The sequence below is a fragment of the Hibiscus syriacus genome, unplaced genomic scaffold (genome assembly GCF_006381635.1).
Source record: "Hibiscus syriacus cultivar Baekdansim isolate YM2019G1 unplaced genomic scaffold, ASM638163v2 tig00110833_pilon, whole genome shotgun sequence".
Classification (NCBI taxonomy): Eukaryota; Viridiplantae; Streptophyta; class Magnoliopsida; order Malvales; family Malvaceae; genus Hibiscus; species Hibiscus syriacus.
Genome location: NW_024062884.1, coordinates 349825 through 363070, shown reverse-complemented (window position 1 = coordinate 363070; position 13246 = coordinate 349825). Strand labels below are relative to the sequence as shown.

At 35.8% G+C, this 13246-nt stretch overlaps 2 protein-coding genes across 3 annotated transcripts; one reads left to right on the top strand and one right to left on the bottom strand.

Annotated features, from left to right (window-relative positions):
• Positions 1-6455: 6455 nt before the first annotated feature.
• LOC120143164 (mannose-1-phosphate guanylyltransferase 1-like) lies at positions 6456-8879 on the top strand. 2 transcript variants are annotated; one of them, XM_039157553.1, is made up of 5 exons: positions 6456-6635; positions 6754-6886; positions 7466-7528; positions 7655-7894; positions 7986-8879. In XM_039157553.1, the coding sequence occupies exons 2-5, from the start codon at positions 6776-6778 to the stop codon at positions 8655-8657; spliced, it is 1086 nt and encodes a 361-aa protein (XP_039013484.1). In that variant the 5' UTR covers positions 6456-6635; positions 6754-6775; the 3' UTR covers positions 8658-8879. The 2 variants fall into 2 exon arrangements, with proteins under 2 accessions (XP_039013484.1, XP_039013483.1); XM_039157552.1 differs by having other exon boundaries at positions 6745-6886; positions 7986-8878.
• A 143-nt stretch (positions 8880-9022) lies between these two features.
• On the bottom strand, positions 9023-12417 carry LOC120143166 (CASP-like protein 5B2). The gene is made up of 3 exons (XM_039157555.1): positions 11938-12417; positions 9841-9973; positions 9023-9311 (listed from the first exon to the last, which is right to left on the bottom strand). The coding sequence occupies exons 1-3, from the start codon at positions 12066-12068 to the stop codon at positions 9111-9113; spliced, it is 465 nt and encodes a 154-aa protein (XP_039013486.1). The 5' UTR covers positions 12069-12417; the 3' UTR covers positions 9023-9110.
• Positions 12418-13246: the final 829 nt, after the last annotated feature.

Sequence of the window (13246 nt, the reverse complement as noted above, 5' to 3'; positions counted from 1 at the left end):
GGAAATACTTCGAATCTACAAATTCTGGCTCTACATCAAATAAGTGTTGTGATATCTCAGAACCAATCATTGAATTTGGAAGATGAATTTGCTCAATAGCATCTTCTGGAAGTGTTCTTTGAGTTATCTGATCTGATTTGGCAGAACCAATCATTGAATTTGGAAGATGAATTTGCTCAATAGCATCTTCTGGAAGTGTTCTTTGAGTTATCTGATCTGGTTAGACAGAACAATCATTGAGTTTAGAAGATGAATTTGCTCAATAGCATCTTCTGGAAGTGTTCTTTGAGTTATCTGATCTGGTTGGACAGAACCAATCATTGAATTTAGAAGATGAATTCGTTCATAGCATCTTCTGGAAGTGTTCTTTGAGTTATCTGATCTGGTTTAGCAGAACCAATCATTGAATTGGGAAGATGAATTTGCTAATAGCATCTTCTGGAAGTGTTCTTTGAGTTATCTGATCTGGTTTGGTAAGAACTACAGAACCAATCATTGGAATTAAAAGATGAACTGCATGATTATCTTCATTAAGAAGCTTCTTTTCAAGCTTCCTCTGCTTCTTCCTTTTCAAAAATCATAGCCCGAGTTTTGCCTTTGCTTGTAATTGGGATCATTGCATAATGACTTCCTATTTTTCAGAAGAAGTGCATCAGCAGCCTTGGTCATTTGAGCGGCACATATAAAATTTGCCAATTCTGCAATTGATGAATTTGGACCCCACATCTCTACATGGCTATTGAAGTTTCAGCCCATGAGAATCCCATTTTTGTCAAGTATAACAGTTTATCTCCTCATCAGAATCAGAATTCAAGATTTCTCGGTATTAAAAGAACTATCGATATCTGTGAAATCATCTTGAAAGGTCACTTCATAATCAGATGAGTTGTTATCAATCAACATGTTGCCTGAATGCAAGCTTTTCAAAAGTTTATACTATGAGTTTTTATTCTCAAGAGGTTTTGTGACATTATATCTACATACATTTGTCAAAAATGATAGATTCTTTGATTTGAAGAAGACAGATATATTGGGTTTTTATAATTGAAGAAATACTCAATTCACCAGTCGAAATCAAACAACTTAATATTCATGCATCATATTTAGGCATTTGCAAAAATAGATGCATTTTCATTCATTTTTATTCTTGTTGAATTATTAACAGAAATTTCAAAGATTTTAGCAAAGATTTCAAATCCACTTGATGGATCATTCATTGCCAGATAAGTTCATAATGAGAAGAACTCATCTGAAGATGGAAGAAGAAGTTCATAATGAGAAGAACTTGTTCAACTTTTTGTTTAAATTCATCATTTGATGGATCAACATTGCCAGAGAAGGTTCATAATGAGAAGAACTCATCTGAAGAAGGAAGAAGAAGTTCATAATGAGAAGAACTTGTTCAACTTTTTGTTTAAATTCATCATTTGATGGATCAACATTGCCAGAGAAGGTTCATAATGAGAAGAACTCATCTGAAGAAGGAAGAAGAAGTTCATAATGAGAAGAACTTGTTCAACTTTTTGTTTAAATTCATCATTTGATGGATCAACATTGCCAGAGAAGGTTCATAATGAGAAGAACTCATCTGAAGAAGAAGAAGTTCATAATGAGAAGAACTTGTTCAACCTTTGTTTGAATTCATCACTTGATTATTTTTGCCAGAGAAGGTTCATAATGAGAAGAACTCATCTGAAGAAGGAAGAAGAAGTTCATAATGAGAAGAGCTTGTTCAACCTTTGTTTGATACTATCACAGAAGGAGATAGATTAGCATTAGCCTTTCTAGAGAAAGTTCATAATGGGAAGAACTCATCAAGAGCTTATTCAACCTTTTGAATGACTCTATCATAGAAAGGAGGTCATCATCATCCCCATCAGAAAGTTCATAATAAGAAGAACTCATCTAGAGAAAGAGAATAATTATTCAATATATCCATTATGATCAAAGTAAAGCCAAATGGATAAAAAAAATTTATTATCTTTTCATCTTTGCTCTATTCTTGTTAACACAAGAATGAGCAAAGAGGCAGCTGAAGATACTAATTTTTTTTATCCATATTATTATTATTATTATTATTATTTATATTATTATTATTATATTATTATTATTATTATCATTATTATTATTAATATATATTAAATAAATAATAAATTACAGACCAATTACAACTGGACCGGCCCAGTTATAAACCAACCAGAACCGGTCCAAATCCAACCAGAAACCCTAAATACTTGGGTTTTCAGTTAGGGTTTCCTAACCCTAATTTACCCCCCCTCAGCTCACAGCCGTTGGATCTAGCAAGATCCAACGGTCCAGATGGTGCCAGAGAGAAACCCTAGGGTTTGATACCCTAGGGCCACGCGGCGCCGACCCAGCTTCTACGCGGCTGCCGACAGTTTTCTCGCCGCCTCCGCCGCTGCCACGTCCAGAAGGAAGACTCCAGAAGATCAACGCCAGCCGTCCATGCAAGGCTACGGGGTGAGTCACCACTGGTAGTCCGGTGACTCACCGAGGCCCCCTCTTCGGACTGGTCCGACAGCTACAACGGTGGTGGCTATAAAAGCCACCACCCGAACCTGAAAAAAAAAAAGGCAGAGAAAAAAAACTAGAGACAGAGACAGAAAAAAAAACAGAGAAAGAAAAAAAAAACAAACTATACCAACGATCTCAGTCAGTCAACACAGCAAGGAAAAAGAGAGAAGAGAGGCAAAAGCTTACCCTGTCATCGGAGAGCCCCAACCGTCACCGGATCTCACCAAAACTTCGAAAAGCCGAAGGTATTATTGTAGATTTGCTCCGATTGGGAGCCGTCATTAGGACGGTCCGATCTACATTTAGGATAAAAAATATTTTTTCCGGCCACCGGCGGCGGTGGTCGGCGGCAGAACTCGCGACGGCAGACGGCTGCCGAATTCCCTCCGGTGAGGGAATCTAGAGAGAGGCCAGAGAGAATTCTGGCTCTCTCTCTCTCTGCTTAAGAAAGAAAAAAAAAAGAGAAGAAATGAAATGGCTGGCCCTTCGGGCCAGCCGGTTTGGACTCTTATAGTCCTTCCCGAACGACGTCGTTTCGGGAAGGACTATGCGTGTAATTATGAAATAGTTAAACCCCGTCCGCAGTCCTTCGTATTTGTAAATTTTACATTTTAGTCACTAAATTGAATTTATAATATTTTTAATTTAGTCTTCGAATTTTAATTTTATTTATTTTAGTCCTTCATATTAAAATAATATATTTAGGATAAATTACAGATTTAATCCATTAATTTTAATAAATAATATTTTAAACCTTAGTTTATACTTTTAATTTATTTGATTCTAATATCCAAATTTTAGATAATTTTTTTAGTCACCAAATAAAGAAATAACATATTTAATCCCTATAATTTAGATTAATTTTGAATTAGATTTTTAATTTTATTTTTTCATTTATTTTATATGTTTTCATTTATTTTATTGTTTTTAAATATATTGTTTTAGTAGTATTTGTGTTTTTATTATATTATTAAATATTTATTAAATATTTTTATAAATATAATAAATAGTACTTTTTTAAATATTTATTTTTAATATTGAAGAAAAATGACAGTCTTAATACAACTGGATGTCCTATTCTGATATTTTAAAATTAAAAAGTAAAATATATTATTATTATTAATATTTATCAATATCAAAGAAAAAGAGCTGTCTTAAGGCACCTAGAAGTTCTTTTCGGATATTTTTAAATAAATAAATATTTTTTATATAATTTTGAAATAATAGGATTATAAATTAAATATATTTTTGAATTTTTAAATTTTAATAATAGAGACAATTTATAATTAAAAAGTACCAATTTTGGGCGTTGTAGGGGTGCTAATCCTTCCCTAAACGTAACCGACCACGAATCCCTTTTTATTATTAAAAAGAACGAATTTTTGGTTATAAAACGCAGATCAGTTCATCTTTTAAATATGGTTTTCTTAAAAACTCTTTTAAAAGATAATTTTTAGGTATTCGACCTACCTGATCCAAAAGGCCGATGGCGACTCACAAATTATTTTCAAAATTATTTATTCACATCAATTTCCCCGCCAAATTTAATATTTCGTGCCCGGACGAAAACCGGTTACGACAGTGATGAGATTGAGCGTGTGATTAGGAATTTTATCTAGGATGGTTCGATTGATAAAAAGGGTATGCATCTAGTTAATTGGAATGATCTTTTATCAACCAATTGAGAATGGTGGTTTAGGTCTCAAAAGAGTTCAGGTTCAAAATGAGGCGTTCTTAATGAAGACGACCTTCAATCTTATTAAGGATGAGGAGTGTCTATGGGCTAGGATTCTTCGATCGAAATATAAGGTTCATGGTCGCCTCTTGGAGAATATTAACCGATCAGTTTGTTCTCGACTTTGGCGTGGTTTGTCGATGGTATAGGAGGATGTTAGGAAGAATGTGGTATGGAACCTTCGCAATGGAATTTCAATTGACTTTTGGTATGATGATTGGCTAGGGGATCTGGGACCACTTGTTCATCATCTGCAGCCGAATGTGACTCTTCTGTTGCGAGGGATTATGGTTTGTTGTTATGTGAGTGAGAATGGGGAGTGGATGTGGCGACATTTGAGGGAATGTCTATCGACCATGGGCTACTTGGCTTTGCAAGCCGTTCGTCCTCCTGTAATTACGAATGATCCAGACTTACCTGAGTGGAGACTGGATAAGAGACGAAAATTCTCAATGGCAAATGCTTATGACGCACGAAGGGTAGATGATGGTGAGAATTAGACCGGGGACATTATACGATCATATAAGGGCTAGCCTCGGATTAAAATGCTGCTTTGGGTAATTTGTATAGGCATATTATTATCGAATCATGAGCGTTTACGTCGACATTTAACGACTGATTCGAGTTGTGATGTTGTGCATCGGTGGACTGCGTGACCCATATTTTTCAAGAATGTAGAGTGGTTCTGTAGCATGGAGGGTTGTTATTAAACCTAGCTTATTTGAGGAAGTTATGAGTGGTGATAGGGTTAGTTGGATTGACAGAAATCTCTGGCAACCGAATTATTTTCCCGTGGTTAAGAAGGGTTGGGATCTTTTCTTTGGTTTGATGATTTGGAATATTTGGAATCGTAGAAACATGTTCATCTTTGATATGGAGTATATAGAGCATGAAAGACTTGTTCCACGCACATTGCGGCTGACGGAGGAGACTGCCAGAGCCCTTGTTCGAAGGCGGTAGCAGCAGGGTCCTCGACTTTCTAAGGTTCCTCGAAGCGTGATGTTGCAAGCTCCTGTGGAAGTATGGTTGAAACTGAATTCGGATGGGGCACAGAATATAGCATCGGGTCTTATGACGTGCGGAGGTATTATTCGAAACCACTTGGGGGATTGGGTTGTGGGTTTTTCAAAGCGTATTGGATATTGTTTGGCAATAGATGCAGAATTGTGGGGTATATATATAGGTTTATGCATAGCATGGGAAAGGAATATCCGTCGATTGATAGTTGAGAGTGATACTAAGGAACTAATCGATGCGCTCGGAAGGAATGATGCTGCGGGATGTTATTCTCCCATGGTGTCGTATGTTCGGACGCTGATTAGCTTCGATTGGCAACTGGAATTTTTTTAAATCATCTAGGTGCCTAATGTTACCTACGTTATTTATTTAGGTGTCCGAGCCATCAACGACATTAATTTCTCCTGTTAAGTAACACATGTCATAATATGATATTTTGAAATTTATTTTTTAAAAAAAGTAAAAATATTATGATATTTATAGAGAAAACACTAACTTTTCTTATATTATAAAACAACCCCAAAATCCCAAATCCTAACCTTAATCCGCTGCCGCCGCTCGTTCCGGCCACGACCATCGCCATCGACATAATCCATACCATCCTCCTACTTATAAGTTGTCATAGTTTTCGTCAATTGGCCGTCGGATGGATCGCGATTTTCATCCTAGGGTTCGCAGGATATGAAACATTTATTCGTCGACGACCGATCACTATTTCATGGGGGGTTTTGGTCGACGGGGGAAGGGGAGGTCGGGTGAAGCTTCATCGACAACAAAAGGCGACTGTCGGCATGGGTTTAGGGGTTGAAATAAATGTTTTCAAAGTTTTGGATTTATTTCAAAATGTGTGTTTTCTTTTTTAAAATATGTATATAATTTTAATTTTTAAATAAAAATTTTAAAATTACTAAGTTGTGACACATGTTACTTAATAGAGGAATTAACACCTTGATGGTCGGGAACTTAAATAAGTAACGTTTGTAACGTTAGGCACCAGAATAAGTCAAAAAAATATTTTAGACACCTATTTGAGAAAATATATATAGTTTGGACACTTATTTTGATATTAAGCTAATTTAAAACCACATCAAGTAAAAATAAAATAAAATAGAGAGAAGGCCACTTTATTATACATTTACACTAGCCCACATGGCCTGAGGTCGCAAGGGCCTTGTAAATTCATCAAAGATTCAAAAGCCTTGCTTTACTCGGACGAAGAATCAATTACAGCATTAATTTCATCCTACTTTTTTCCAGATTCATTCTCAGAATCAGAGTTAAAAGACCGCAAAGATCACTGTCACAAGCCGACAGCTCTCACGACAAAACTCTGTTCAAACCCAGTTCCGTAAGTCTAGTTCAAGTTCCTTTCTTTTCAATGTCCCTGTCACCTTAGATCCCCATCTACCATCAATTTTCCACTGTTTTTGTTGTATATGATTTATGGGATTTTACAGGAAATACAGATTTTTACTGTGAGATATCAAGATGAAAGCACTCATTCTCGTTGGTGGCTTCGGAACACGATTGAGGCCCTTGACCCTTAGCGTCCCAAAGCCTCTGGTGGATTTCGCTAACAAACCGATGATATTGCATCAGGTTCTTATTCTCTCTTTAAATTTTCTCCTGATTTCCTTTGGCTTTAATGGTGTTTTGCTGTTGGTGATTGTGTATATGTTTGGTATCTCCATGTGTTCATATTTAGGGTTTATTACTGGTTTGAACATGGGTTTTTTCCCAGGTCCATTTGCTTAAGATATATTTGATGATTCACATACTGTTAAAATTAGTTCCAACTTCTTTTTTACTAAAAAAGCCCATCCAGATGGTTAAACGGTTAATGCTCTAAAATAGAAGTTTTTTTTAACCTAAGATGAAACTTTGAGGGCCAAAGTGGATATTTGATCAAATGGTAGGCGCTAGAATGAAATGTTAAGGTCAAAATGTTCTCCAAAAAAAAAAAGAATAAAGGCCAAAATGACCATTTTGGTAAACGTTGGGGGCTAGTTTTTGCATTATGCCTTGATGATTCTATAACCCCATTATTATGCATTTTCCTCTTATCTACACATAGTTATTGAAAGATGACTAACTTCTATGATAAAATGTTTGATTCTTCCACATTATATTGTTAATCGAATGAACTCGAAGGAATTTGTTTGTTTTCAATACTACCAGATTGAAGCTCTGAAAGCTATTGGAGTTACTGAAGTTGTTTTGGCCATCAATTACCAACCAGAGGTAACATAGAAAAGTGCCCTTCCACGGCTTCAAATTTCCATGTTGATACCATTTTGTTATTGATTATTTTCTTGTAGTTAGCTTTTGTAATGCTTCATGGATTTTTCTTCCTAATACTTTTTGCAGGTTATGTTGAATTTCCTGAAGGAGTTTGAGGAAAAGCTGGGCATCAAAATCACTTGTTCACAAGAGACTGAACCACTTGGCACAGCAGGTCCTCTTGCTCTGGCTAGAGACAAGTTGATTGATGGCTCTGGTGAGCCGTTTTTTGTCCTCAACAGTGATGTTATAAGCGAGTATCCACTCAAAGAAATGATAAGTTTTCACAAAGTTCATGGAGGTGAAGCTTCCATTATGGTAACGAAGGTAAAGTGTTAAAACTGTGTTTAGCGTACGTGTTCTTAATCGAGAGTAGACAATTTCCCCCTTCCTAAAAGGATGTTTCTTTTGTTCCAAGGTGGACGAGCCATCGAAATATGGTGTTGTAGTTATGGAAGAAACTACTGGCAGAGTTGAAAGGTTTGTTGAGAAACCGAAGGTGTTTGTTGGTAACAAGATTAATGCCGGGATTTACTTGATAGACTCGTCCGTTCTTGACCGAATTGAACTGAGACCCACCTCAATCGAGAAAGAAGTCTTCCCAAATATTGCAGCAGCGAATAAGCTTTATGCGATGGTGCTACCTGGGTTCTGGATGGACATTGGACAACCAAAGGATTATATTACTGGCCTGAGATTTTACTTGGACTCCTTGCGTAAAAGATCCTCTGCAGAATTGGCATCTGGATCTTACTTTATCGGTAATGTCTTGGTAGATGAGAGTGCTGTAATTGGTGATGGCTGCCTCATTGGACCTGATGTAGCCATTGGTCCTTTGTGTGTAATCGAATCCGGCGTGAGGTTGTCACGCTGTTCCATAATGCGTGGGGTTCGTATCAAGAAGCATGCTTGTGTCTCCAATAGCATTATTGGCTGGCATTCGACGGTTGGAAGGTGGGCACGGTTGGAAAACATGACAATCTTAGGAGAAGATGTTCATTTCGGAGATGAAGTTTACAGCAACGGAGGTGTTGTCCTGCCTCACAAGGAGATAAAGACCAGTATTTTGAAGCCAGAAATTGTCATGTGATCACAAAGTTGAACTTGGAATCAACATTTCAAGGATATAGCAATTTGGTTGTCAATGTTGCCCGTTTTCCTGCTTTTTTTTTATCGTTATTATCAGGCAAAAATCCAGTTCGAATAAGTTCAATGGCCGAGTGCCTATCGACTTGGAGACTCGAGGAGAGCAGCAGGCATTTAGTTACCGGAAGACAACCGGATGCAGACATTAGACACATGTTATTTCTGTTGGAAGCTGTAAGAAAATCAAGTTCACAGTCCTTTCAATTCAAATCTTCATTTAAAATCCCATAAAGCAACAGATTTGACAAGATTGCTAATTAATGGAATGCCAAATCAAATTTCCTTGATGTGCAAAGGAAAATGCAAAATTCCTCAGGCAATGGGAAGGAAAGCAAAAAAGGATTTACATGTCAAGTAGGAGATACTGTTATGTGCTAGTATGGAATCCCTTACTCCCCTAGAAAGAGGCTAAGATCCAGAACATGACATGAGACGACATTGAGATTAGAAGCCAAGTGATGAACGCCAAAATTATAGATATTTCAAATTGCCTGCACGGGATACGACTTTGAGGCTTGCAGAAGTCCAAGTCTCTTTCATACAGGACTATAACACCAGCTGATGAGCATGCTGCTGCCAGTGATAACATAGCTGTGACCTGTGACATACAATTCCGGCTGAAGAGTTACTCGCATAGTTAAGCTCCGTGTAACCGACTGAAAACAAGGTTAATAAAATTGAAATAACAGCCATGTAAACCACTTGTGGGATCACAGACAACCTAAACATGAAGAATATGGGAAAAATATGGGACAGCTGATGGGGAATATGACAAATTCCATATCTAGCAGGAAAAACATTGTCCAAAACCCGATTTACATCATTGTCAATGCATCCATTTCCTGACTAAAGGAGATTAGAGATGATTCTTAGAGAACAGCCTCAATACCTAAAGGAGATTAGAGATGATTCTTGAAATGACCATCCAGCTCAGTTGGTAGAGCACAAGGTTCTAAACCTTGTGGTCGTGAGATCAAGTCCCACGGAGGGCATTTCATAATTTGGAGGTCTCCTACGGAAGCTGCTCTCAACCTGGTGTTGGGGGCAGCCTACTATCTTACCTCCCCCTTACCCCATACATATGGGAAAAAAGGGACAGCCATTTTTCTTAGAGAACAGCCTCATACCCAATCACCTACAATGAATAGGCTCACTAGAACTGGATTCTGAAGATCTCTCTTTCTCCTCAAAGCATAAACATCAAGACATGCAAGTCCAAAGCTCCATAGCAGTTGAAGCCCCATAGATGCAATCAAGTAGCTGAAACAGAAAGCCCAATGAACATAAAAACTGCAAAAAACAACAATTATGGTGCGTTTATATTCTAGTTTAACCTCTTGTCTACCCATCCAACCCAACCCAACCCGTTCGCTCCTTTCCCATGGATATTGTATGGTGAAAATTAGAACAGAAACTATAAGATCCAAAGCCACTTTATTTCAGAAATATAAATGAGGGAAAAGAGTATTAAAGAATCGAAATAGAGGACCAAATACCAAAAAGTAAAAGCACCGACTAAATGAAACCTTAGAGGATCAGACATGCATAAAGAAGACTCAGGGTTACACAGTTCCAATAAGTTTATTCAGACTTATATTATCCTTGTGCCTCTGATTGTCACTCAGATAAATGAATAGCTCTGTTAGACTGTCACTATTAGCAGGCACAAATCATAAAACAAAGATTTGGGAACCGCCATTACTGCTCTACGTGTAGTAGCAGAAAAGCTTCATAGAATTCTGTTCAATTTCCTGCCCTTATGCCTGATAGAAGCACTCAGTTCCAAACAAAGTTTGCTATCACAAAAACAATAACAAACTTCAAACAATCTTGCACCAAGTCTTGCGAATCAGACGTCTATGATTTCTTTGGCTCCACTGTGGCAATAACATTAAGGGGGTGTTTGGTTCAAGGATTGTGGGATTCTCATGGGATGAGAATCCCACACTCCCACATTTGGTTGGTCGGGAATCTCATTCCCGATAATGTTTTATTATCAATAGTAGATTTTTTGGAATATATTACAGGGAATGTCATTACTTCCCTTCCCTTAGGTATTGTAACATTACCGGCGTTTTGGACTAAAATGCCCTTAAATTTTTATTTTTTTTCAAAAATATCATTCTTCTGTCATTGAATAATAAAAATTATACAAAGGTTAAATTACAAGTTTATTCTTAAATTATTTTAGATTTACAAAAAAAGTCTATAATTAAAATTTTATATGAAATTCAGGGGTTAAAAAAAATTTACCCTTTCATTAAACATTTTTTATATTTTTAATTTTATAAAAAATTTATATAAATATTATGAATTTAATTTTTTAAAGAAAATATATAAATATTTTACAATTTGTAATATTATACAAATATATAATAAGGACAATTTGGTTAAATATACATTCCAATAATCTTTTATTCCTTTAACTAAACACGGTAATCTTACATTCTTGCTAAACCAACCAAACACAAAATACAACATTCCCGGTAATCCTATTCCTGGTAATATTTTATTCCCACTGGTAATCTTACATTCCGTGAACCAAACGCACCCTAAAGGGTAGATGATTCCTTTCGGCTTAACCAAGTAAATTACCAGATGCTAATTTACAGAACTTCGTATTAAGCTAAATATCCGCTTTTGGAAGAATTAATAGGCTAAGGGGTTGTTTGTTTGCTTCTTAATGGAACCATTCAGCGCGTTTGTTTCGCACATCTGAATAATTCAGTGCTGACTGATTCAGCAAAACAATTCTGAATGATTCAGTACAGAAGTAAATTCTGAATCATTCAGAACCAGTTATCAAACAACATGTCACATTCAAAGCCAAACCATTCAAAGCATATGAATCATTTAACATTTGAATCATTCAACGCTTAATCATTCTGAAGTAAACAAACAACCCCTAAACATTAATGCGAGTAAACTATGGAATTGATTCACAATATTTAGCCTATAAACCTTGAGACAAATTGAGCTAAACTAAGACTGAAACGAACTTTTCAAAACCAGAATCTAGAACTTAAACATCATCAATAAACTTAAACCAGAATACTAGAGTATCAAAACAAGACCCAATATCATTTACTAAACACTAGAGTCAAAACAAAGTTGAAATAGCACCTTACAAGATGCAAAATAGTAGTCCACAAGTCTAAAAGACAGGTCAATTTCATGCTAATGTTTGCTTAAAATTTAACAGTGTAGGAAGAACAGAAAAGTACCAGAAAGCAGTGTAGGAAGAGAAACCAGAGACAGAGACCATAAGTGCAATAGACGCAGCAGCAAATGCACATTGGGTTATCCTTAGCGTTAACCCACTAACACTTCCTGGCCTCCCAATCACCTCCTTCATCCTCTTTCTTCAAGCTCAAGGTCCCAACCCTTCCCCCCAACTAACCCCTAAAATCGAAGGGCCCTCCTTGCAGATAAGGGAAAGAAACCCTAGAACCTTAAAGTGCTTCCATTAATGGGAACTCAAATCCAGAGTCCAGATCACCTTCCTTTTTTGGTTAAACATTTTAACAAGGTAAATGGAAATTTTGCAGTTGGGGACAAACTGATATAATCAAAATCGTGCGATTTAAGAAACACCCTGAACTTATTATTAGCTTAGCAGATCATAATTTGTACGTTCGGTGGAATTGATAATCTTGATTCGATTAACAGAAATAGAAAGGAGGCTACTTTAGGTTAGTGGGTTCAAGTCTGACAGAGTTCTATCAAAAAGAACATTTCTATGAGTTTCCTTTTTCACTTTGGGCTAATTAAATCATATGTCCTACAATTATGGGTCGAATTCTAAATTGAACTATATTTTAATTAAATCCTTTGAAACATTATCTCGGAAATTATTTCCCTGAATACATATACAGAAGAAAAATATTGCAAAGGGTGATGATGTTGACATAAATGCTTAGAATTTAAGAATTTGAGCTTGTAAGGTCGAGTTCGAATCTTACAATCGTCATTCTTTGTGGGCAATCTATAAATTCCTATGTAAATCTCAATTGAGTCTTAGGTATACCCTGACCCTGGATCGAAGAAGTCAACCCTTATCTAAACTTTTTTGCATTAAAAAAAACTCAAATCCCAACTCAAATATAATTCAAGTTCTTAATCGGCCAAAACAAATTACTTGATACTCGACTCAAAAAAATTACGAATATATAAAAAATAATATATTTAAATTTAAATTAAATTATTAATAATATTAATATTTATATATTTTTTCAAATATAATATAAAAGTTTTATATATTTAAAGTTTAAATTCGAATCTAAGTTCAAGCTTAAAGCAAACTAGAGTTAAAACTTCAACCGAATTAAATTTAAAAAAAAATCAATATTTTAAAATTTGAATCCAGCTTAGTAATTTTCAACTCATAAAATTTTAAATTATACGTAATTTTAAAAAATTTAAGTCAAATTAAACTCATCAACTTAATGTCCCATTTAGAGCTATATAGTATCTTTTTTCTTCTTTTAGAAAAAAGTTAGAGCAATAAAGTAACACGTGTATGAGAGGGACCAT